The sequence below is a fragment of the Sminthopsis crassicaudata genome, chromosome 5, assembly GCF_048593235.1.
Source record: "Sminthopsis crassicaudata isolate SCR6 chromosome 5, ASM4859323v1, whole genome shotgun sequence".
Classification (NCBI taxonomy): domain Eukaryota; kingdom Metazoa; phylum Chordata; class Mammalia; order Dasyuromorphia; family Dasyuridae; genus Sminthopsis; species Sminthopsis crassicaudata.
In genome coordinates, this window is record NC_133621.1 from 47,395,372 (window position 1) to 47,422,203 (window position 26,832).

Genomic DNA, 26,832 nt, shown 5'->3' on the forward strand with positions numbered 1-26,832 from the left:
GTCTATAGCTATAAAAAATTTCTGAAACTTGATTATTCAATATGTTAGAAAAGACTTATGGTATTTATTTTCTTAACCTTTAAAATATATCAAAGCCTGTATTTCAAAATTTACAAAATGAACAGAGCCAACTATTGTGGGAGAAGAGCAGCAAAGCAGATTCACATCCGTTTACATTCATCAGCCTTGGAGTCTTTTCTCAAATCTCCTAAACAAGCATGGATTACAACTCTGGAGCCACAGGGTTTTAAAAAAGACAAGAATAGCAACCACCACCACCACCACCACCACCACCACACCACGCCGCCGCAGCAGCAGCAGCAGCAGCACCATTTATCTAGGTTTGCTATGTGCCAGGAACTGTGGTCAGCACTTTACAATTACTATCTCATTTGATCCTTAACACAACTCTTTGAGTAAGGTGCTATTAATAACCCTATTTTATATGAAGAAACAAAGTAGCTCTTTCAATTGCAGGTCTGAGATGTGGATATCAAGTATACTCACATCTACAAACACCCATGGAGGACTATGTGAAAGGCCACGCCAGCAAGAGCACACTCCCAGTAACTGGGCTCAGTGCCAGCCCAACTCAAGGAACTCTGCTGCTGAAAGACTTTCAGTGTGTAAACCCAGACCCTAATGCCCGTTCTGTCAAAAGCACCTACCCTTTGGAAGGACAGGGAACTGCTTTCAGGAATCCCTTAAATTGCCCCATTATAGGATCCAAATTGAGCTACCTCTGATGCACAGAATTTCAGAGAGAATCAGGACTGGTTTTGAAAGGACAGGGGACTGCTTTCAGGAATCCCATAAATTGCCCCCATTTTAGGACCCAAATTGAGTCAGGAAGCTGCCTCTGATGCACAGAATTTCAGAGAATTCTCTAGAATCCGGCCAACAGCACAGGCAGAGTAGCTCGGGAGTCCATGACATCCCAAGCAAAACCAGGTCCCCCTGTCCTGCTCCCATCCGTCTCTTACTTGAGAAACCACAAGCAGGCGCTGGCGCTTTTGGGGTCAGGATCCCCACCTTCTTGCAGCCATCCTCCCCTTCCCCGGATGCAGAGGCAGTGAAGGGGAGAGAGGACCAAAGTCAGTGACTGCAGCTCGGGGAGGGCTGGCCCCACCTCAGGACAGGGAGGGAGCACAGATTCCCCGTGGCATTGGGAGTGGAAAATTCTGTACCACCCTACACCAAATTCCCTCGATACTCCCCCTCCACGTGTAAAAAGGTACAAACTAGTGGGTAGATTCCTGATTGCTCTGTGACAGAAGCGGGTCCCTCGCCTCCCTTCCTCTCTCTGGGGTTTTACGAGGCGGACACAGAACATGGAGCTCTTGACGCATCTTGAGACTGAAGAAGCCTCGGGGGGAGCTCCCCAGGGCCAGGCGAGGGTGCGGGGCACGGATCCCCCAGAGAACTCCGGCTTTGGGGATGTGTGACAGGGGTCACCGGAGAAGCTCAGAAGCCTGCACTTTCAGGAAAAACCGATTAAGAGCCAAACGGCTGACAGTGGGGAGTTCTAAAGTGAAATTACTCTCACGTATTAATTTGAAGCAATTAGCTGAACTTATAGAAGATGAAAGACCAGACTGCGTCATGCTCTACAGATCCCGGCTGAGAAGAATCAAGGTGAGAATAACAAAGAATATTACAACTCTCCGGGGCTTTAATGCTATTTCTCAGTTCCCTATCTTCTAGGAGTCCAAAGTTTCCCCAAGAGACGCTGGATGGATAAAGAACATCTGGAAACAGAGATCTACGTCCAAAGTAACCAAACTATTCCATTGATCAGTGCAAGCCCTCAGGGCGGCTTTTGCGCTGGAAGGCAATTCCTCCATCTCTGCTGGGCGCCCCTCCCCCTCCTTTGCCCCTCGTGGGGCTCTGCCTTTTCTCTCTCTGGCAAACCAACAACACAACCGAGAAGGCGGGTTCTAAGGCGCCCAAGCAGCCTGAAAGAGGGGGAGCCCCAGTCTGGGCCACGGAGGCTGTCCTCTCCCTGCCCTCCCGCACCGCGTCAGCTGCATTTGCCTAAAGTTTCAGGGCGAAGCTAACTCCCGGGAAGCCCCTCCAGGCCTGGTCCGGCCTCTGCTATTTGTCTAGATGCGAGGGAAGCTAACGGCAGGGGTGCGCCCATTCTCACCTTCAGATCGGGAAACTGAGGTGGGGAGAGCTCCGCTTCGCCCCTCCCCCGCTCCCGTGCGTCTCCCACCCACGCCGACTCTCTACGATAAGGATTTTTAGCCTGGGTCCGCACATAGCCGAGGGAGGAGCTCTTCGGATACATTTCAAGGACGGGGGAAAAAGCTACTTCTTTAGTTTTCGCTCCACCGAGGCGTCTCCTTCCCGGTACCTTAGTGTGTAAAGGGGCCCGCGGACTTCGCTAAGGTCCGTGTGCCCGTGAAGCCCCAACAGCCTTGTCCCGGATTCCAGGAGGCCCTGGGAGAGAACGCGGGCTCCTCTCACGACCACGTGCCGACGTGGAGGAAGGCCTGGGTGCAAGTTCTGCCCCGAATCCTTGCCACTTGTGAGCAGGTGCACGCGTCTTTTTTTTTTTTTTTTTGTCTGTAAAATAGGGGTGATAATAGCTCGATTTCTCTGGGTTAAAGTTCAAAGTGGAGGGTCACAATAACACCACAGCGGTAATAGTTGCAGCAAGGCCGGACGGATGCCTTGGGTGGCCAGGGTGGCCGTCCCCGCCCCCTCTTCCCCCCCCCCCCCCCCCGCCACGCACACTCCCCCCGCCTCCGCCTCGGGCTCACCTGGGCTAACCCCAAGTCAGTGTCGGTGACCACCTTGAGCCTGACCACGGGGATGTGGTGGGGGCTGGCGCTGGACTTGGGCCTGCCGCCGGCGGCCAGGGGGCTCAGGGCGGCCAGGCCGTCGTCAAGCGAGGTCATGGCCAGGCTGGATGTCAGGCGCTGTCGACTCCTCCAGCCGCTGCCCCGAGATTTCGAGTCCCTCTTGCTCTGGGCAGAGACACTGAATCTCTGTGTGCCGGGATGCAGCATAGCCGAGGTCACAGGGCCCCCGGGGGGCGGGGGCCGGACCTCGGGCGTAGGGGTAGCTGGGGTTCCTCCATCGTAAGCCGCCTCCGCCGCCGGCACCACGGATGCAGCCGGAGCTTCAGCAGCCGCCACAGGCGTCCGCCGTCGAGTGGAGCCCGGGGTTGCCAATACAAGCCACCGCGTTGCTAGGGGGAGGGGCAGGAAGGGGCGTAGTTCGAGGGGAAGCGAGTCTCCTACGGAAGCCCTCGAGACCCATGTCACCTAAGAGGCGCGTGTCTAGACAGAGCGCGCAGCGAGAGTGGCGACTGGAGGGAGGAAACGCGCATGCGTGACTCTTCCTGCGCATGCCCAGCGGGAGTAGGGGAGGAGCTAGCTAGCTAGAGAGACTTAAGAGTTCGTGGTTCCAGCTGAGCGCGCGTCTTTTGTGACTTCGCTGGGTTCTGATCTGGAAGCTTAGGGGAGGGAGAAAAGTGAATGACCCTCGCCTCCATTCCCCCCAGGACTCCGGCGCGGAGGGGTCGGTCGGCCCAATCCCCTCAGTTGTAGAGAGGGGACCTGTGTCCGAGGTCACTCCCTCAGCAGCGCCAGAGGCCGGAGCTCCTCTCCTCCTCATCTCATCCAGCCTCCAGTGCGGTTTTGAGAGCTGGGCGGGACTTCAAGGATGCTAAAGTCCATCCTCGCCCTCGTTTTAAAGAAAAAATGAAGATCAAAGAAAAGTGCCGCAATGGGAAAGGCCCATCAGTTTCTATAGGGAACTGCAAATAGTAATCCTCCGGAAGGAGCCGCTGCTGTTATTCCCATTTTAATGATGGGAACTCGGGCGCTTAGGGGTTTGTCCGCTGTCGCAGCGTCCTGGACGGGACCCACCACCTCAGGCTGCAGAGCCAGCTCTTGCTGAATCGCCGCAAGGGCCTCGGAGACTCAGTCTGACCCTACGTCGTTTTGCGCAGGGAAATTAATTGCCTGGTCATTCGGTCCCCAAGTCAATATGTATTTATTAAGCTTCTGTCCCGAGCCAGGCGATACGGAGAAAGGCAAAGGGCTCCAGGGAAGAGTCTAAGTTGTGTGGTACCTTGGAAATTGTGAAGTGTTCTGAATAATTCCCAAGCTGCTTCCCACACAAAAGAATTCTTTAAAATGATTCTCCTGTTGATTCTTTGTGGCTGACAAGCATTACTGTCTCCAGAGAATCAAACTTGTGGGCGGGCCAAAGAGCAGTGGGAATACGTAGTGGGGGGTAAATAAGTTACAGATTGGTGCACGCCCTCAAGATGTGGTATAAAAAATAACATTCAACAAATGTTTAATCAGAAATAGATGGTCCAGGAGAGTCGGGAAAAACACGCTATTTCAGTGTTGTGCGTTCTAGAACCTACATTGTGAAACACGGAAGCTTCCAGCATATTGAGTGAATCCTCTTGGGAGGATTTGATACAGACAAGAATTGAGTAATATGGGATGGCATGGATACGGTGTGATTTATACTTCCATCAGTGACATAATGCACAGATGATACCTGTATATTTATGCATATATGTTTGTGTACATATATATGCTCATGCATATGTATCTCATGTTGCATTGCATTTTTATTTATTTTTGGTAAGCATTTCCCAATTACCTTTTAATCTGATTCCAATGGCATTTAGGTAGGCCCTTTATGCTGCTAGGCTATGATTTTTGATACATCTGATTCCATCCAACACAGAAGAAATAATGTAAAGGATAGTTTGGAATGAGTGAACTTCTTTCTAGAGAAGCATAGATGGATATAGGGAGGAGATACTCTAATCTTTAAAAAAAATTATTACTTTCTAATATCTAAGATACGGTTAGAATTTTTAATAAATTAAAAAGACTTAAAAGAACAAAACATAGAACTGTCCTGAAGGCCAAAGTTGTGTGTTTGGCTCAAACATAATTTCAATCTGGGTATCTATAAATCAGTATATGATTTAGACATCAACAGGGGCAGGGAGAGAAAGGTTAATATCTGGTCCAAACTTGTTGGTGAGGCCCAGAAAGTAGAAGTGATTTGGAAACATTGGCAAATAAACAGTAAATGGTTCTAAGTTTGAGTCTAATTCTCAAGCTTTTTTTCTACTGGACCATTCTGGCTTGAAAGTTAAATTCTTGTCTTCTAGTCAAATTCAGGTAGTTTATAAATGAGCTGCATCAAGTGATTGGATTTAATTTTTAAGTGGTATGTGGGTGTATGCTTTAAAGTTTTAACAATCCTATAAACCTAGTTTACCACCATTGAGGATTACTCTTCTCATTTATGGATTTTCCATCCCTCTTGATTTGTTTTAGGGATTGGCTTTTTGGCACACTCCTCCCCCGCTCCCCAGGCCCCCCCCTCCAAAGGTGGGAAGAGAGTGAAAACATTTCATGTTTGCTGTATCATTGCGGTAGATAGGTAAAAGTTAATTTTCTTTCTGACCTCATCATTATGCATTTATTTCTAGGAGTTTAAATATTACTCATTTTGTGCAAAATGCTGCTAACAGAATTTAGCAAGTATACAGTTACCAGTTATTTCCAAAGTGTTTAGTCAGGCATTTGTAGTTTCAAAAACAAATTTAGTGAGTTTTGTGTCTGAGATATAAACTTAAAAAAACATACAGGATCTAGTAGACTAAAGTATAGAGGAGATGTTTTTTAAGAGGGTGAAACAAAATGGAATATAATTTTTGTTAGTGTGATAAAAGAACAACTATTGAAAAAAAACTTATTAGCAATAACACAACGAATAAAAGAATACCACTTACCAAACTGAAATGCTTCCATTTTCCAACAGGACTGCACAATTTATCATCATTATTCATTTACAAACTTTAAATTTCAAAAGTAGCTTTAATTTTTAAAAATAAATGCTAATTTTAGCGAAATATTTCTTAATGATTAGCCTGTTGTAAAAAATATCTCTATTAACATGTAGTACAGTGGAAACTTTTAGATTAAAAAAATAGAAAAATATTAAATATATGGAATCTTTCAAATTGGTTAGAATTATAAAGAGAAAAAGGAATGGCGAGGTACTTCAAATGAAAAGTCAAAATATTTGATTTGTTACTTTTTATTCAGTTTCATGTAAGGCATATCTATGGAAATAATGTAAAAGCACTACTTTTAATTTAATATCTCTATTTAAAGAGATGACAAGGGGAACCAGAGAATATCATGAAATATTAGTTACATACAGAAAAAATAAGTAATACATCCACAACAGACAAAAAGCACAATGCCAGACTATATGAGGAATGGAAACAGCATATAATTAACTAAAAAATCAATTCTTTTGCAAATCACACATTACCGCATCAAAGTATTGGCTTTTAAAGGTAAGAATTATTGCAGTCCAGTTCATTCTTGCAGTATCATGTTATGACACAGTGTTACTGGTTGTCTGCAGGAGTAACACATTGTATTTAAAGAGAATATTACAAAGTCAGGAATAGACTGCTTTGAAGATAACATCTTTGAAAAAACATTTTATAAAACAATATAGCTTGTCTGCTTCTGCAGTGTCATTTAGCACAGCTATGAACATTTCCTTTGGGTGATTTACAGATTGGGTATTAATTTTGGCTTTGTCTAAACAATGTATACACAGAGCTGGAAAATGAAAAAATAAGTGCTAGCCTTTTTGTTCAGGACTTTTAAACAAACTGGTCTGACTCTTTTTATAATAGCTGCTCAACAAATAAAGTTTGTTTATATTAACTCGACTTGATTAACTTGAGTGTTGGTTTTTAGTGTCATATTTTCATATTAAAGATGTATATTTTCATTTTCTTATTAATATATATTTAAAAGTACTCTTATTTTTGAGAAAAATTAATTTCAGTACTTAGTTACCTGCCCTATGAATATTACTATTCCAGCATGCAGACAAATATCTCCATGAAAATTGTTATATTTATAACCATTAAGCATATATCAGGGTTTTTTTTGAATTTGTGAACAAATGAAAATGACTTTAAAATTCATGTTGATATGTCATAAAAACAAACGTTGAATTGAATTTTGTAACATACTGTATATAGATGAACATTGCTGCAAACTCGAGACATTTACAAAAGTTTTAAAATTCACATTTCAGAAGCAGAGATTTTAGACTGGATACAGATAGAATTAACTCAATGTTAATTCTGAAACACGAATGGATTGCATTTATGGCACTTCAGTTAAAATGCCATAAGAAAAATAATACTTTCATTGCCCTAACAAAAAAACCAAACATGTTTTTTCAGTTTGATTGGGAAAGGAGAGAAAGGGGAAGGGAGGGAATGGAGAGAGCATCCAGACTGTGATTTCATCAGTAGGAAGCACTGCCTCTCCTAGTGTCCAGCTACAACTGTTGCAGAATTCACAGCCTGAAAGCCAGGTGGCCTAGCTGCCCAGAATTCCACAGCCGTAAGTGTCAGAGGTCAGGCTTGAACCCGAGTTCATCCCTGTCTTTCCACTAGGCTATACAGCCTCTTTTAAAATGAATATATGCATAGAAATCTGTACTATTTGACAGGATGCTTGCAGTCTTGCATTCTGCAAGCAATTCTTTATTTTCATGGAAAAATGCAATATAAAGAGTAAGGCAGTCTTTATATTACATAAATATATATAACTAATAAAAAATATGACTGATGCATAAAACAATATATGGCCTACATTCCCGCAGCCCTTGTGCACAAAAAAATTTCAATATCTTGATTATGGTGAAAGTAAGATTTTACTTTAGGCATTAAGTGAATATTATTAAATATAATCTTTAACATAAAAATTTAAGTTGATAGGTTAATTTGTAAGAAGTTAATTATGTATCTTAACAATGGAACTCATTACAAAATCCCATATATAGCACAAAATAATTATATCTGATAAATACCTACAAATATAATCTATTCCTATTTTAAATAAAAAAATTTTTACAGTTAACCAAAAAACTTAATTTCCAGACATACTTTGAAAAATATATGATAGCATATTAATATAGTCTATTCAACATGGTTCTAAATATTGAAAGAATTAAGAAATCTTCAAACACAGAGATTAAGCAGCATGATATATCACGGTTATTTTCCTTTTAAAATAAAATTACTTATTGCATAGGAATGATTTCTCAGTGTTCTATTTTGGTTCAGGTCTAGGGATATGCTACAAAATACAGATCAATGGCCAAAGTCTCCACTGCTCAGTTTCCATTACTTTGTATTCTCTTAAGTCAAACAGAGGCTACCCCAAAATATGGCCTATTTGCATACCTAAATTTACAGCTTTTTGAACAGAAAACAAATATTGATGTTCACTGAAAAATACTTAGGCAAAATTATTAACATAAACTTAAAAATTTTTAAACTCTGAAATTAAAATAAAAGATGTTTTATTTTTATTATTACTACTCATTTGCATTGCTATTCTTTTTACTAATTGAGCATTTTCATATTTAGGGACTTTGCTCAGCTTTTATGTCAGCCAGATTAGAGGAAAATGGTATCAACTATGTTCAATCTAACATCATAATAAGGTCATAACAGTTGTATTTCTATTAATCTGGCAAGATGGTAATAGGTAGAATTTAGTATTATTTTTAAGAACAGTGGAAAATCATGAAAACAATCTATTAGTAGAAAATATTGAAGCTCTATTACAGTGGTCCTCAAACTTTTTAAATAGGGGCCAGTTCACTGTCCCTCAGACTGTGGGAGGGCCGGACTACAGTAAAAACAAAAGCTCTCACTCTGTCTCCATCCCTCAGCCCATTTGCCATAACTTGGCAGACCACATAAACGTCCGAGCGGACGCATCTGGCCCAGGGCCGGAGTTTGAGAACCCTTGCTCTATAAAATTATTTTTACATATAATTTATAATATTGTGTTGTGAATAATACACTCTTATTGTAATATCATACTTTTTGCTTTGTATATGCAACACAGCAGATGATTGTGCAAAACTTATTTCTTTTGTTTTTTTTTCTTGAATAGATTAAAAAAAATCTAAGAAGACTTCATTATTGTCTATTAGTGATGAATCTATCTGTACTATTAGCCAGTTGGTATTTTAACATTCCATTAAGAACTACAGGATTTGGGTTCTGAGGCAGGGAAACTTGCTCCTATTAGGATTTTAATGATAAAAGAGCACATGGAATGAACTGCAATTATTTGAAACTTTTGTTATTCTAAAGTAATCCTTAAGTTTTTGCCTTCAGGATTTTTCACACAACTAAGTTGCTATGATATAATAAATAACTACCAAGAGGGAAGAATGAAAAAAAAATAAAATGAAGATCTATTATAAAACAAAATTCATCAAGGATGGATGGATGAATGTGATGGATGAATTAATAGGCATTGATAATAATAAACCATTTATCATGTGCAAAGCACTACACTAAGCAATGTTCTGTAGGAACTCCATTGTAATAGGGTGAGACAAAAACTCAAAAAGGAAGAAAAGACAATATATTAATAATTACCAAACATACATACAATTGGTAGTTGGGAAATTAGCATTAGGAAGAGTTATCTTAAAGGAGGGGGAACTTTTCTATAAATCTTATATTGAGCAACAATTCCTCACTGAGTAATTAATTATAAGACCTTACTTTGAAAATCCATACTAGCAGTAACCTTAATTTTCCTTTTCAGTAGGAATGGAGGAAACATACAAAATAAGACATTAATCAAGTTTTGAAACAAATCAGTGTAAGAAAAAGCAAAACTGAAATTGATTTTGGAAATAATGGAGCTTCTAAAGCCAGCACATTAATAATTGTGTATGTGTATCTTTTACATACATGTAAACTTAATGGAGGGATGCCTGGGCAGGAGCTTTGCAAGGATGTTCAAAGGCCTGAAAAAAAAGAGGAACTTCTTGGGTTACCATCTTAAAGTAGCCTTTTGGAAGAGACTGTTAATAGGCAGGCCTTGTCCTTGGTCCAGGGACTTATGATCTTACTAGATTGGGGAAGTTACCATGGGTTGCTCAAATTGTCATTGTCAGGCTTTCTCCACAAATTAATATAAGAAATCTCTATCATGGCTGGATACCTGGAAGTTTCCAGGTTCAATAAAACCTGCTTTCTCATTTTTGAATATAAAATGAGGCAGCCTACTGCCAAAGCTACTGGAGGTTTCTAGGCTTTTAGTCCTGTAATAACTATCACTTTGAGCTAAGGTGAGAAGAAAAAAGGGGTTTGTGTTGATGTTGACTGTGGAACACAGGTAATGATTTTTTTTTTATGACAAAGCAACTTTATGTAGTATCATTTATTTTATGTTAGGTCAAATCGCATGTGTTGAGTGAACAAAAAGGACATGAGGTTCAAACCTTGCCTATAGCCTCATCCTGGTTTTGTTAAAGATGTTCAGTTATAGAGGTAGAATATTACCGAGACCTCTGTCTAATCTTATTAATATCCCAAAGTAATTGCTATATTGTGAACTGAATTAATATAATCATGAGGTGAATATTTTTAATACATGATTGTAGTACTTAAATCCATATGTAAATATTTTATCAATTCACATTCTAATGTTTTCATGGAGTTGCTTAATTTTTCTTTTAGAAAGAATTATTACATCCACATATGTAGGTTTCCTAAATGTTCTTTCTAGTGTGTTGTTGGTGAGCATTATTGATAGTTACCACGCAACTTTGTCCAGTTCCCATGTAACATTTCTTTTTTTGTAAACCAATTAAATTTTGTTCCCATATGTAATTTGAAATTCTCATCACAGATGCTTTATAATGAACAATTTTTGTTGTGTTGGAAATAAAATGTACATGTGTAATGAGCTATGTTAAAATTTTTATATGCTAGTTGCTTAAAAAAAGATATTTTTGGAAACTGATAAATATATTGTCAATACTAGAAGTAAATAGCATATATCTTGGATTACAAAATAGAGATTTGACAAAGCAACAGTAATAGTGATTACAGCTATGCAAAAGAGCACTTAAAATTCTGACAAATAAGGTTGACTCCCTAAAAAATTCCAAATTGCCTAACATGGCTTTATGAAAATTAATTTAAAAATAACTAGTACCAATTGCGCTTTGACCTTCTTGATTAAATCTCACACGGTTTTTAGTCCAGTTAGATAAACTTCTGAAAAGAGAGGTTATAAAGAAATGGTAACTCAAGTATAATTCTGTATGACACTATGTAGTATCATTTAGCATCACATTACTGTAACCCTTTCTGGTGAAAGATGTGGAATTATTCCACTGGCTACTTCTATAAATTGGCTCTTTTCCCAGCCTTTTTTAATTCTTTTCAATTTCCTGCTTATACAGGGAAAGAGTAAAATGATTTTCCCCAGAATGACAATAGAGGGCAAAACGAGTGCAAGAACAAAATTTGGTGGTGTATAGAACCTGTAGTATTCTTCTTCAAAAGCTCTCTTCCACCCGTAAATTAGAACATGGAAAGTACTGATGAGCAGGGCCACGTAGCCAAGTGTAGACTTTGGGAGAAAAAAAAAGTAAAAAGAAATTAACCTTGAATTCCTCTATTAACTTATCAGTTGTACTGCTTTTAAGTTCATTTTGAAATATGTCAAATTTTACTCTGCTATGAGATAAACTTAGCCTTAAATTGAAATTTTAATGTATTTTATTTAAGACCATTTTGAAAGCTTTGCCTCATTTAACATTATAAAATAATAGATTAATCTATGTTTTGATGATTGCTTTGGTTGTTTACAATTTCAAAATTTACAAGTCAAGATTCTTAAGTCTTTATGATGATGATATATTTTGGGTCATTAATCATATAAAAAATAGTGTTACACCAAGATGTAAAAATTAACTTTTACTGACATAGGCTATTCTAGAACCTTTAAGAAGAACAGATTTTCCTTTTTTCAATTATCTAAATTTGAAATATTTTGTACCTGTCTAGCACCTTTTATTCAAAGGCTTCCAATGCTTTTCAGGTATGATGAAAATCTCAGTTGAGAAAATATTTCTATTTTCCTACTTTCAGGAAGAAAAATAATTTAGACAAAGACCATGTCTTCAATTTGGGTGCAGAGGTATGGAAATGTGAATGAATTTAGTACAGTGGCCAAAGGATTAGTCACAACTTTTTTATACCTATTGTAAAAATTCATTTGGACTCATCTAATTTAGGATTTGTGAAAATTGAAATAGGACACAAGCTAGTATCTCCTTTTCATTTTACATTCTAAATTCAAAGGTGTCCTATCATATTAATCTCTAAGATTCTAACTGGTGGCAGCAGCATTGGAGTGAAAAGAATGCTAGGTTTAATGTACCTGGGGTGAGCCTCAGTTCTGACACTCATCATTTAGTTGATTGTGGGGGAGTCACTTAACCTTGAGACTCAGTTCCCTCATTTGTAAACTGAAGGGATTAGGTTGGCTTCTGAGGTCCTTTTCCGCTTAACCTCAAGGATCCTTTTTTGTGTAACTAATAAATGAATTACATGTGCTAAAAGAGCAGATCCCCAAGGCCAGCTCCTTGTAATACTTTCAAGAATACAGAGTTGGAAGTCACTGGGATCATGTATTCCAACTTTTGGAAGAAAAAGGGAGTTTATGTTTATTAAAATTTGGCCACAAACTGGATATGGGGATAAGTAAAGGACCCCAGAAAGCTGTAAAGAGAGGGTGTTGGTACCCTTAACAGGAGGGGGAAGCCTAAAAAAGGAACAGGTCTGAGGGGAAAAGAGACAGAGGTCTATCTCTGACATGTTGAATCTGGATGCTTACAGGGAAGCGTGCAGACCCTTGACCCCAAGTTCAGCTCTCTGTCCATTACGTTACACTTACTCCTTTCAAAGTATTAGCTGGTATTATAACCGTCATCAGAAATTCAATATTCTTATCTTATCCTTATTTCATCTCACCTGAGGTGATGCTGAATTGATCTGGCTTTCACAAACCAGGAAACATAACTAAGCTAGTGCCACAAGGAACTTATTTTGAACAGAGTATCCTTTTAAAAAAAGTGGAAATGTAGTGACTCGTGAATTAAAATAAAAAAATTTCCTTTCCCCCCAACATACCTGGATAAAGCTGAACTCTCTCCAATTTAAGGCATTGCTCACTGAAGGGATAGAAGTTACTGCTAATAATGAAAGTAAACCGAGGCTCATTATTCCAAAAGAGATATACATTTCAATTCTCCACACTTCTTCTTCATTCCAGGAGTTTTCAATATTTGCATGAACCTGACAAGGAAGTAAATTTGAATTTCCCTTATTTGGTACAACATTTACAGAATCAGCAGGGCACTATATAAAATAAGAGACATAAAGAACATATTTCTAATAAAAATGTCTAACATGTTTGTGATAATCAAACTTCAGGTCTTGAGTCACATGTGCCTTTCTTGTTCAATACCATCGTTCATTAACTGTATTAAAATATTATACCAGAGTTTAAAAAGCAGCTGGTCTTTAGGCCATTTAAGGTCTGATGCTACCACAACTGAAGCAGCATTTTATTTAAATAAGACAAATAAAAAGCGTGTTCCTTACCTGCTGATAAGCCATGTTCAGAAATAAGTATCGCTCTGATCTTCTCATTGGTAAACAGAGGCTATAAGCAACATGGACGGCAGCAAAGAAAAAGCTCAGTAACCCAAGCTGTTTTCTGCACTGTAACCAAGTCTCTAGCCATGGAGGAAATCGTCTATATTTGGTGCCATAATATAGCTGATAAGCAGCAGCCAAGAGGCCTGCTAGGTAAACCAGAGAGAGCAAAGTGATGGCCACAATGGGTAACGTCTTGTTCACAATTTCAATAGGAATCTTGTAGAAGTCACTCTGCTGGTTTCTGGCGTATGGATGGATCACGTCTCTGACAAAGGAATAAAGGAAGAAAAAAGTGGCCAGGCTTATTGCTACTACTACTGGTCCTCTCCACAGGGTGAATAGTCGCAAGGGTAAGTTCTCAATCTCCCTGGCCGATGATAATGATCCCAAGTCAATAGGAATGAAGTTCAGTTGACGAGCCAGTTCAATAACTTGATGTCGAGCTTGAATATTGTTGCTACATACATAGATCTGGTTTTTGGTTAAAAAAAAAAAGACAACATAAAATTCTGTAAAGATAATTTGTCCCTATGCATACTTATATTTTAACATGTTTAACATATATTGGATTATTTGACATCTAGGAAAGGGGGTGGGAAGAAGGAGGGGAAATTTGGAACACAAAGTTTTGCAGAGGTCCATGTTGAAAAATTATCCGTGCATTTTTGAAAATAAAAAGCTTTAACAAAAAAGATATAATTTGTCCCATAGTGTTCAAACTACATAGTAGCACTGCTAATTTAAAAAGATGTGAATTACAAAAGCAGCTAATGTTAAATAACAACAAACAAAGGTATTGTTATATATAAAACATGGATGTCTAGATGTCAGAGGTCTGTAATGTGATGAGTATTTCTTCTGGTTATATGTATTGTACCTTCACATCTTGTGATTCCTGTCTATTTCCTTCTTTAATTCCTACAGAAAATCTATCTAATATTCTTTCCTTTGATACTTCTAATACTTTGTGTCTACCAGTTGTTCAATATGTAAATTATCAGGTCACCTCCTATTCCTGCTATATGATTCACCCTTCCTATTTTCCAGGTACTTTTGCTTTCCTTGAAGTCTTTTTTGCCACTTTTTGTGCACAAGTCATCCTTGGTATTACATGTCCCCTCATGTACCTTTTTTTTTTTTTTTTTTTTTTAGTCTATTCCTTAATTCAGGCTGCGCCACAGAGCACAGAGTGCCTGGCCTGGAGTCTGGAAGCCTCATCTTCCTAGGGTATAATCTGGCCACAAACACTTCCTAGATGGGTCATCCTGGAAATTCACCTGTTTGCCTCGGTTTGCTCATCTGTAAAAGGAAGGGAATGGCAAACCACTCCAGTATCTTTTCTGAGAAAAACCCAAATGGGGTCAAGAAGATGAGGATGTGACTGAAACAAATGAACAAAAACTACAAATCCCATAATTTGCAGCCATCTAGCTTTTCTGAAAGAATACTGATGAAAAAACCCACAATATGTGGTTGGATTCAAGCTGGTGATCAGTAACAAAGTCCACACTTGGTGAACAGTTCACTTGATGAACCTGCCCATTCTGCTGCGGGTCAGGGGAGCAGCTCAATCGAATCCAGGAAGCAGGGATGGACTGATGGATTTCCCCTGAACATCAGAGAGTTCGAACTGAAGGGGCTTGGGAGGTTGGCCCGCTCCATGCCCTCACCCCATCTCATTTTAGACAGAAGGAACTGAGCCCAAATTCAATGACTTGTCCAATCCCCCCAGCTAGGACATCCTGAAAGGTGGACTTGAATCAGGGCTTCCTGACTCTCTGCTGCCTTTATAACTTCTCCAACTTCTTTTTTTCCCTTGTCTGGATTACGAGGTCAATTTCTATTGAGTAGTGGATTTCATTGGGGAGATCCTAAGAGAGTAATAAAGAGTTTGGACCCTTCTCAAATAGGAACATTTGCAGAAAATCCCTCTTCCCTTTGGATTTACCCAAGACAATGTGTCTCCATATTTTATTCCTTAATTCTAATAATCAGAAACACCAAACATTTGAAAACATTTATTAAATGTCTACTTTTAGGATTGTGTCTCAAGAAATTCTCTATGATTTTAACCTATTGAAATAATAAGTTAAAAATCTTTTGATATGTGATGCTCTTCGTAACTAATGAACAATTATCGCAGTAGGACCTTGTATTCTCTACATCTCATAGCCAAAGTTTTTGGTTTATCCATTTCCTAGTCACCTGCTTACTTGGAACTGTCATCACTAGTCTTCTCTCATGAAAAAGTTGCTTGAGGTCATGTCTCTGTATCATTCCACACTCATTGTAGACACTTAAATTTTTGCTGACCATGACTAATATAATACTAATTTTAACCATTTCTCTAATCAGTCATCAATATAAAGGCTCATAATTGATTCTAAAATGACTGCCACATCAGCAATTAGTTGCTGATTAGTTGTCAAGACAGTCAATTTAATTTTTCATATTGTTTAATACTATGTCCAATGTTTTTAAACATTTTTTGAAGATATTAATTATATGCTAGCCCGAATTTTTCAAATATTTCACACATCTTTATTTAATTTCTAATTATATTTTCCAAGTTATCTTTTTTGGGGGGGCAGTTTTCTTGTACTTATTTTTGCCTTCAGATCACCAAATATTAGTATAGATTTTTACTTGGATGGAGAATCTTGATAGCTGCTTTGTAAAATTTCCCTATTTCTTTATATTCTTCAACAGAAGTTGGAGCATATGTTACAGCTCTCTTCATATGGTTTCTCCTTGTTTATATTCACTGTGAACACTGAAGGTGAGATAACCAACTGTTCCATAAAATTATGTAATGTCCTTAGGCACATAAAACCTATTCCACAAACTCCTGAAGGTGTTTCTAAGGAGAAACCAGAATTCATTATGTCATTCACTTTCAATATGGATGTGGTTCAGTTCTCCCAAAAACATTTTTATATCATTAGATGCTGGGACAGAGATCTCACACATTATACTAAGAGTTAAATTAATGTTTATATTTTCTGGTTGAAACTCATGTGATTCTTAATAACCTATCCCTTTTTCACCAAGTCATCACGGTCAATGAAAGGAGGAGATTGCACAGGACTGAGGACCACTTTTATTGCTAAAGTATCCTCCTGAATAATGAGCTACTTAGCTGATGATCACTTTGTTCTGAGAAGGCCATCTTGAAGTTTGTTGGGCTGGTCCTTGGACAGCAGGCACAGTTGGTAGAGCCTAATAATGGAACTTATACTCTGTGGGTGTGACTTTTTACGAACTCAAGGCCATAGCCCTGCTAGAAAGAAGCATTGCTATGGGACTTTTATAGAAGTTAAAATTATATCATACAAACAATAACGACAAACAATGATAATGTATGCAGCTCAATCAGAGGGAAGAGAATTACCAGAAGAAATATGCACTGTCCCCTAAGAATAAAGTGGCAAAGGAAAATCTCCCTAAAACCTAATACATGTTGCATCTGAACTAGTTGGAGGGGAAATAAAGGAGGGGCTACTTATTAATGCTTCTTGACTAATATTTTTTATATGAGTGCTATTGAAGACTGATTCACCAAAAGTATTTCTGAAAATCTTTGGCTAGCCTTTGACATGATCACTCGATGTCTTCATTTCTCTTATCTCTAATGGTGATATCTCACGGAATATTTTCAATTTAGCTAACATAGACAGTAAAGCCATTTTTATGTTCCATGTTGTGTAAGTGCTTAGCAGCGAATTAACTTAACGTGAAAAAAAGAAAAGTAAGCATAAGTCAACTAAAAAGATATTAAAAATCTCAGACTGCCCATTGCGGCCCCGTTGGATCCCTGACCATCTTTGGCACATTGTACCAGTGTATTGGGAACGTCTCAGCAGAATTAACCAGGGGTACATGCAGGGAAGCTTGTCACCAGCCCCAAAATACAGGTTAATTAACTTGCCCTCATGATATTGCAAAACTGTAGTGTGCTGGATGTTCTGAGGAAGTGGTGAACTTTGACTGAAAGGAGGGAATGTGAAGAATATTATTAGTATACTATATATATTTAGTATATTCTTATATAATATCTACTAGTATTATAGTATTAGTATAATACTTAGTATATTCATTATATACATCATATGTATAATTATGAAAAGTCTAATAATAGTCTTCATAGGTCATACCTTTGCCAGTTACTTGGAAGTTCTCTCATTATCCCTGTTTTGTGATAGTCACTTGTATGTATTTAATGATTTTTAAAGGAGTAGACTTAATCATTCAGAATAACTATCATAAAATTATTGTAGGTGAGACCATTTCTGTAAATCACTGTAATCACTGATTTTTCTGCTTTATTTTCCACTTTAAACATTTTCTGAGCAATGGCAAAAAAAAGGCCACTTAACTAGGGAGTGTCTAAGGCCACAGTGGAACTCATATTTTCCTGACTCCAGACCCCAGCTTTCTACCTGCTTCTCTGCTATGACCTGACTGGGAGGTAAGAGATCTGGGCCCTGCTTACATATCTGGCTCTGAAGAAATAAGCTTGGGCTTCTGGGCTGGATCAGTTCTCAACCTGTGGGTGGGACCCTAAGGCAATCCCACAGAGCTCTGCAATGGTACTTGATGCTGAATGTGGCTCTAGAGGACTATTTTCTTAGTCACTGGTTCCCTCATCAGATATTTGGTCCACATTTGCATATAGTGGCCAAATATGTAGATAGATATTGTTAAGAGTAATAAAATAAAATTCTTCTAAAAGTGGAACAGAGTTCATAACTTTGTCATGAATAGTTTTCAAACATATTCTGTCCCGATTTCTTGTCAAATGAAAATCTATACTTTTAAAATTGTGTATATATAATCATCTTGTAAATGAAAAGCTACTTGCTAAGTAGACTTTTGTGTGGATTTTGAAAGATTTTCACCTATCACATCAAGATGAAATGCTAGTATTAAATCAAGTACTTGTTTAGTACAGATTTTATACCAAATGAATTTATTAATATTCAAAAATTGTTGCTTTTGAGAAAACAAAGAAAAGCTATTTTTCTCACTTTTATTTGTAAATACATTTTTATTATAATAAGTCTAGAATAGGTATAGAAATTCTTTTTACAGTTAATTTAGGAAAATTAGTATATATTATATGATAATAGCATTTGAGATAATTTTCAAATGAATTAATTTTGAAATGATGTGTGGAAAAATACTATGTTAAACATATATGAAAGACCTATTATGTGAAGGATGTTGTGCCAGATATTTTGTTACTGCTCAATTATGATCTTAAGTGTTCTATGGAAAGGAATGTGGTCCCTTTAAAAATATATCACTGTCAGCGCCCAGATTATATTACAGCAGGGTTTAGGGAAATATTTAATGAGTCAATTCAAACATTATCTGTAAATTTATAGCAAATACCTAATGGGGAAAACAATTACTGTCCAAACAGTCCAGAGGAGACTCAAACATAATATCGTTCTACAATTCTTTCTTCTTTAGTCCCATGATGAAGGGAACCACACAAAAACTAATAACAGCCCAGGAATGCTAGGAGGAAAAAAGCTGTCCCTCCCATTAGTTAACAGCCTAAAATGAGTGAATGGAGGGCTGAGAGAAAGTCAAAGGCTAAAGAAATATAGCTTCAAGATCTTTTGACACCAAGTTGCCCTGCAGCATGGATACTCTCAAATAATATGACTTGAAAAGGCTTTGACTTGACATATAAACACCAAGGATTAGTTCTGTTTAAACACTGGAGAGGAAGAGCTTGCTTAAGTTAACAGTGATTGATACCAGTTAACAATAAAATAACTTCTATTCATACTTAAGTATTTGAAGTATATTAAATCTTCTATTACATTACAGAATATGCTTTAAAAGATGATGTTCCTTAAAGCTTATTCTTAGCTAATTTTAATTTTTAAGAAAGAGTTTTATGTTACCTGAATAAAAAAAATCCAGTTGAATAAAAAGCACTCTGTTCCTTCATTTAATTAACTATTTCTATCAGCAGCCTGGCTGTCCTGACAATAAAACTAAAATTAATGAATTACTGTCTAATTTGTGGCAACTTTACCTAATTGTAGGCCAAAGCATCTACAAGGAAATCCATCCATCCATCCATTCATCCATCTAATCTAATCTTATCTTTTTCTTTCTCTTTTTCTCTTTCCTTATTTCTTTTTTTCCTTCCTTTCTATCTTTTTTCCTTACTTCCTTTCTATCTTTTTTCTTCTTTCTTCCTTTCTATCTTTCCTTCTTTCTTTTTACCTTTCTCTTTTTCCTTCCTTCCTTTCTTCCTCTCTCCCTCCTTGCCTCCTTCTCTCTTTCTCCCTCTCTTTCTTTCTCTCTCATTCTTTCTTTCTAACTTACAAAACACAAACCTTGAAAGTACTTGCAAATACTATTCAGATAATGAGTAGCCTGTCCTAGATTTGGAATAAAAGGGCTTTGGATTCAAATTCTGAGTACTTTTGTAGCTGAGCTAATCACTTTTCCTCTCTGCTTCAATTTCATTTGTAAAACTAGGTTTTAGACTAGATGACTGGAAAGGGCTCCTTTAGCTTGAAATCTTATGAATTCCTGAACAGTAATAATAAAAGGTAATTCTTGGATGGGTCCTTGATTTTATCATTATGAATACCTCTGCCACGAAGGTAGATCATAGTTCCTCCAATCCTAGAGCTTTATAACTCACTCTTAGTGGTCCCCCCATCCCTGGGTGGGGTCCAGCTCAGGACCCAGCTGGTTTCATATCTCGAACAAAGCCTTCCCAGTTTGGGGAGGCTGACAGAAGGCAGCATGACCAGCAGCACAGGTTGGATCTGCGTAGTCTCACTTAGCAAATGAGACAAGATGAGTAACAATATAGATTACAGACCCAGAGGCCCAGAAGCAGGTTTGGGAAGGTCCCAGTTCTGGGTTACGTACCCAGGAAAGCAAGCTACCCATGGCGACAGTTTTCTGCATTTGTTCAGGTGCATGTGCATGTTTTTAATGGTCCTGCCCTTCAGGTTCTTCTGAATTCTCTTCAGTGGAAGAGCTCCTGCAACTGTTACATTCATTCTTTGACGGGTCAGCAGCTGACTCTAAGGGACATCCAAAAATACTCTCCCTGAATCCCGGCCTTCTCCCCTCAAGGGCCAATTGTGGAACACAGCATATGCTAGGCTAGTCCTGGGTCCTCCTGGCCTACAGCCCTTCCAAGCCCACCAATGGCTCTGACAGTAAAGGACAGAGGTCTTTCTTTATAATGGTCAAGAATTATAATTTACTTATCATTCATAAATAATTCTCCTTGCTCCTCTCCCAAAGTTGAGAAAGGGAAGAAATGTGGTTCTGACTTATGCTGACCCAGGACTGTGACCCATGAAAGGTCTGGTGAGTGGTCACTGAAGTGGGCCCCTGGCTTCCTGTCTGGACAGTGGACATAGTGCTATAGCCTCATCTCTGAGACCCAGCCACACTTAGATTCCTGAGACTCAAAAATTAATTTAAAATTTTTTTGTATTATATATTATATTTTATATATTACATTTCTAATATTTATATTATATTAATATATCATATTTTATTATATTTATAATATTTTATTTACACTTCTTGCTATCTTTAATATATTTTGAGCACCTTGTCCTGTCTTCACCTTCCAGTTCGTACCTTGGTGTGGGGAGACAGCTTAGGAAAAATGAAAAGCAAAGACCAAAATTCAATTGCAAGATATTGCTTACTGTAGAAGAATTTGATGAATTGACTATCTGGGGGATGAAAGTCTAAGAGTGGGATTCTGTTGTTGTGGCCATTTGACTCTTCCTGCCAGGCAACAACTGGATTTAAGTAAGGGCAGTGGGGAGATGAACTTGAACCTGAAGAGAAGGAAACAAGGAATGCCTGAAAGGTACACATTTGGGGTTCCTGCATGAAATGGGACGATTCTCATGCTATGATACAAAGAAACTCAGTGCTCCAGTGTTAGCCTAGTTTAACTAAGGCAGAAACATCCATTAAGCCCCTCAGCATGGAATGTCAGCCTTGTCCAAAAATGAAGGGTCCATTGGACACAGATGGTGGATATCCTGGCCTAGGGATATGCATATTTCAGAATTACACACCCCTTTTTTCTGAATTTTACTCTACTACAAGAGGCAATGCATGCAACACATGGAAAGTTGGCCAAAAGTCCAGAAGGCCTGTGTTTAAAGCCTCTGAGCAAATCCACCTCTCGGTATCCCTAGACATCTAAGGCCAGAAGCTGCACTGGTAGGGGGAATTTCCTCTCTGGGAATTGTCTACACCAGTGGTGTCAAATTCAAATAGAAACTACCAATTCAGAAAACCAAATAATAAAATGTAATTCTTGGAAAGAAAATCACAGTTCCTCTAATTTTAGTCCTTTATGATATTCTTAATGGTCCCTCCACCCTGGGTGGGGCCAGATCAGGACCTATCTTGAGCTTCTGCTATACTGGTTATCTGTGTTGCATTTTTATTTAAAACATTTCCCCCCAAAGGACCCACATGTGCAAAAATGTTTGTAGCAGTTCTTTTTGTGGTAGCAAAGAATTGGAAAAGGAATAGATGTTCGTCAATTGGGGAATGGCTGAACAAGTTAGGGTACTGAAGATAATGGAATATTACTGTTCTACAAAAAATGTTGAACAAGCTGATTTCAGAAAGGCCTGGGAAGATTTACATGAGTTGATGTTGAATAGAACCAAGAATACACTGTACACAATAATAACAAGAAAGTGCTAGGGTCAACTATGAAAGAGTTGGTTCTTTATGGTTCAGAGATCCAAAGCAATCCCAATAGACTTTGGACAGAACTTGTCATCTGCATCCAGAAAAAAGAACCAAGAAGACTGAATGTAAATCAATCTCTTCTTTTTTTTAAATCTCTTCCCATAGTTTTCCCTTTTGCTCTGATTTTTCTCTCCCAACATGATTCATAAAGTAATGTGTATTAAAAATAAATGAATTTACCAGGGGAAAAAACATTTCCCAATTACATTTCAATCTGGGTTAGAGCACTGTGGAATTTTGGGAGCATAGAGGGCAGGGGCTGTGAATTTGCCACCTCTAGTTAATACTAATGAAACAACAGGAGCCAGACAAAACCAAAACATTGCATTATGTATTGATTTTCTTCTCCTAATTTATCTGGGTTTTTTAGTATATCCTGCATCCGGAACATTAGATTTACCAAACGACGTTCGGATTACAGCTAGAACTGGGGATAAAAATTCCTTGAAGGGCATGGATCTGGGGCACAGACTACTCCATAATAATAGCAGCCTCAAAGGGATGCCTAATTGGCATTTGGGCAGGTTCCTAACATCTGCAGTTTCCAGTTTGGGCACTTCAAAATATGTAGAGGCAGGTTGTACACACTGATGTTTTATAAGCCGGCTGAACTCTCATAAACAACGTAATGGCTGATGCATTGTGAAACCAATTTATCTCTATCAAAGTGAAACGGAGAACTGAAGCAACTGGCTGGGGAACTGAGACCCCAAAACTTGCCTTTTCTTGAATTACTTGGATGCCTCCGGGAAAAGGCAAATAATTGCCCTAGCTCTTTGTTTTGGGGGTGGAGTTGTACCTTTATAGGGTCAGGAAATTGATGGTTAAAAGCTGATGTCTCAATGGAGTTTCAGCCCTTGGTAGGAATGAGTACCTAAATATCCATCTCTAAAAAATAAAAAAATAAAAAAACCCAAACCTACCTGCCTGCTGGCATCCTTGGGCCCCAACTGGAGGGCCCAAGCTGAGACCACGTTAAAGCCTTTCACGATGAAGGAATCGGGGAACAAGGAAGCCAAATATTCTGCATTGGACTCTGGGTACTGGTTTACCCTCATGTTATTGCTGACATCAATCAGGATTTTACCCACAAGGAGATGCCGAAGGTCCCACAAAGAGGTGTAATGTTCTCTGTGTATTGCAATAAAAATAATATTTGTTTTTGTGAGAGCATCTTCATGATGGGTAACGTCAACCACGTGCGGGAAGAATTCTGAGGCAAATTTGGGGTTTCTGCTCCCTATGACTACGTGATACCCACAGCGGATCAGTCGAATGGTCAGAGACTTGGCAAAATCTCCGCTTCCAATTATACCTATGGTAACCTTACTCGCATCTTTGATACCATTTATACCATTGGGTAAAAATGTGTCGTTAAGACTCTTAGGACTTCCCATCATTGATATGGATTCCATGATTTGAAGACAAGTACAGCATTAACCTAGAAAAGAAAAGAAAGGATTTTAAAGTCACTCAAAGCCGTAACTTTAAAGCAGTTCCACACAGAGTGAGATTTAGATTTAGGCCACTCTAAATCAGCTGGGAATAAAGTCAAGATCCTAGAAATAAAATAGGCCTTTGGAAATCTGAAATAGCTACCACGCTGGGGCGCACTGCAGCCCACAAACTTTGTAACTGAAGATGCCGTGAGCCTACTGACTTATTTTTATACAGTTGTGACAGGTACAGTGATCTGATTTCCCAGATGTATGAGAGGGCCTGGGAGAAAAAGGCAAACTAACAGAAACGAGAATTAACAGCTGACATCAAGAAAGGAGCCAAAAGGAAAAATAACTGCTATACAATGCAGATACAAGAATCATGAAAAGTGCAGCCAACTAGAACTATTTAGAATACCAACACACTTTGGTAGCTATTACATGTGCTGTGCCAGTTGTGTTGGAACTTCAATGAGGTCCAGAAACTATGCATAAACATCCCTGAAATCTGCATATTAACTTAGAATATCTCATATCAACAAAGTCTATATTTTAATTTATTTTAAAAAATATTTTGCAATTACATTTTAATCTGATTGGATTCATGCATAAGCATATTGGGGCCTACATATGGCCTGTGGGCAATGGGGCACTTTTGCATTATATTATGTATTACAGACCACTGCAATAATTGGTGGCAACAAGAAACACCCTAAATCAAAGAAATATTAAATTAAAAGTTTAATTAAATATTAAATTTAAAGTCCCCTCTTTAAGAAGGTACAAAAAAAGGAAATGTATTTCAGAAAGATTTCCTTTAAAATGATTATATTTTAAAGGTTTTTACTCTTTTGTGAGTAAACTTCATTTCTATGTCAAATTCACTTCTATTGAACTTGTACGGAATAAATCCCCCATTTTAACAAAATTATCTCCAAACTCTTTAAAAATTATTCCATTATAGAACACATCACATAATAATTGGGTTTTTTCCCCCTTTTCCTAATCATCCCATTCTCTCAACATTTACTTACTAAGACTTACTATGTATAAAATGCTATGTTAGAAATTGAAGATAAGTAGAAACAATAAAACAGTCTCTGCTCTTGAGAAGTGTATAAACACATGGTGGGTATGAGATACTGACAGAAAATTATAATATAATACAGGGTGTTATGAGGGCAAAGACGAGGCGGTAAAGTGCTATGACAAGTTTTAGGCTAGAGAGATCACTTTCACCTGGGGGAGGAGAGCGTGTGAAACTTCTTGGAGAAGGTAGTACCTGAGCTAGAAGCATGGGGATTTGGGGGAGGAGGGAAAAACATGGGAAATGTCACATTTCCCATGGAGAATGGAGGATGGATAGTGGAAAGGAGGGCGGGGAGAAGAGTTCTGGAAAAGGTCCATATTCAGACAGATAAAATTCAAGAATTTTCCTCCTTTCTTTATATAGCATATTCACATTTTACCCATCTGTGTGTTTAGGTTCCAAACATATGGGGATAGTGGTATGACAAATCCTAGTTCTTGGATGATGACTAGAATTAAAAAATATAACTAAATATAACTAGTTGGCTTTGCAGGTAAGTTAATAAACCTCAAAAGTCCTTAAGATGTTTTACTTGCATGCATAATATTCACTAATCCCCACATTTTTGCCAGCATAATTTTCACTCAACAACAAGCATTTATTAAGCACCTACTATATATGTACTGTTCTAAGCACCAGGGAAACATACAAGAATGAAAAATCAATTCTCAGGGAGCTTATATTCTATCAAGGGAGCCATGTACATTTAAAAATATATGCAAAATAAGTCTAAAGAGAATAAATAGAAAAGAATACAAAGTCATTAGGGAGAGAAGGGACTAACAACGGGGGTCAGGAAAGACTATTAGGCAATATGATAGAACTGAATTACTGGCTTTGCCAAAAAGTGATCAACTTCAACTACCCACTGTCCCCTACTCTTTTGTTCCTTTGTCTTATCACCACTAGTGCTTTTTAAAATCCCAAGCTTAAAAGCTATCTCCTCTGCTTCTTTTCCCTGATTTTACACAATATTGGAGAAAGTTATAAAATGTTCCTGATTCTATTGCAAACATGCTATTCGCTCTTAAATGAAGCCTCCCATTCCACACACAGTTTGTTCCAAACCTTGTCTTTTTTTTCAATTACCCAAGACCACTCTTTTTGTAGCTTAAGATCGCGTTTGCTTTTTGGGTTGTCAGGCTCCACAGGTGCCTCATTGAACTGTGTGATCCAGGACAAGTCCCTTTAATCCGTTTGCCTCCATTTCCTCATCTATAAATGAGCTGAAGAAGGGAATGGCAAACCCCTCCAGTATCTTTGCCAAGAAAACCCCAAATGGGGTCATGAAGAGTGGGACTAAAACAACTAACAACAAAATATAATAAAATCCCTAACTCGACTCCTCTCCATTCTAAAATGTCCCCACTATGATTTTCAGCAAGACACGACTAGCTACAGCTAGAACCTTCCTTATTTTCTAGCTTTAGTGAGATCTCATAATAATCACCAGTAACAAGGAAAATCACAGAATCTCCAAGTTTGAAAGGACCTTGGAGGCCATTTAATCCAAGCTATAGTTGTTCACAAGAATGTCTTTTACATCATCTACAAATGATCAATCAGCCTATGCCTGAAGACCTCCAATGAGAAGGAACCCATTGTAAAGTCTGTGGATCAATTCCAAATCTGTCTCTCTGTAAATTCCAAATGTAAACTCTAGGTTAATACAACAAACATTTATTAAGGACTTATTGTGTGTTCCAAGTCAACCACAAATTGCTGGAGATAATAAAGGCAAAAGTAAGAATAAGTGCTTTCTTCAAGGAGCTGACATTCTTCATTATTAAGGACTTATTGTGTGTTCTAAATCAACCACAAATTGCTGGAGATATAGAGACAAAAGTAAAAAGAAGTGCTTTCCGAAGGAGCTTACATTCTACTAGGGGAAAAAGGGGCACTGCACACCACTTACACAGAGAAATAGCATAAGCAAAATAAATACA

At 38.3% G+C, this 26,832-nt stretch overlaps 2 protein-coding genes across 5 annotated transcripts in view; both read right to left on the reverse strand.

Moving 5' to 3' along the window:
* CFAP69 (cilia and flagella associated protein 69) overlaps positions 1 to 3,311 on the reverse strand; it is a 64,144-nt gene extending 60,833 nt beyond the window's left edge. For all 4 annotated transcript variants that reach the window (XR_012482123.1, XM_074266581.1, XM_074266580.1 and 1 more), the window contains exon 1: positions 2,766 to 3,311. Coding sequence is in view for 3 of the 4 variants with exons in the window: in XM_074266581.1 (XP_074122682.1) it covers positions 2,766 to 3,014 (249 nt within the window). In the remaining variant the exon portion in view is untranslated. The remainder of the gene's footprint in view (positions 1 to 2,765) is intronic.
* A 5,658-nt stretch (positions 3,312 to 8,969) lies between these two features.
* The window catches only part of STEAP2 (STEAP2 metalloreductase), a 28,867-nt gene continuing 11,004 nt past the window's right edge, over positions 8,970 to 26,832 (reverse strand). Inside the window, exons 2-5 of the mRNA XM_074266583.1 lie at positions 23,281 to 23,798; positions 13,523 to 14,050; positions 13,049 to 13,213; positions 8,970 to 11,483 (exon numbers count right to left, since the gene is read on the reverse strand). Coding sequence (XP_074122684.1) covers positions 11,199 to 11,483; positions 13,049 to 13,213; positions 13,523 to 14,050; positions 23,281 to 23,772 — 1,470 coding nt within the window. The 5' untranslated portion in view covers positions 23,773 to 23,798 and the 3' untranslated portion in view covers positions 8,970 to 11,198. The remainder of the gene's footprint in view (positions 11,484 to 13,048; positions 13,214 to 13,522; positions 14,051 to 23,280; positions 23,799 to 26,832) is intronic.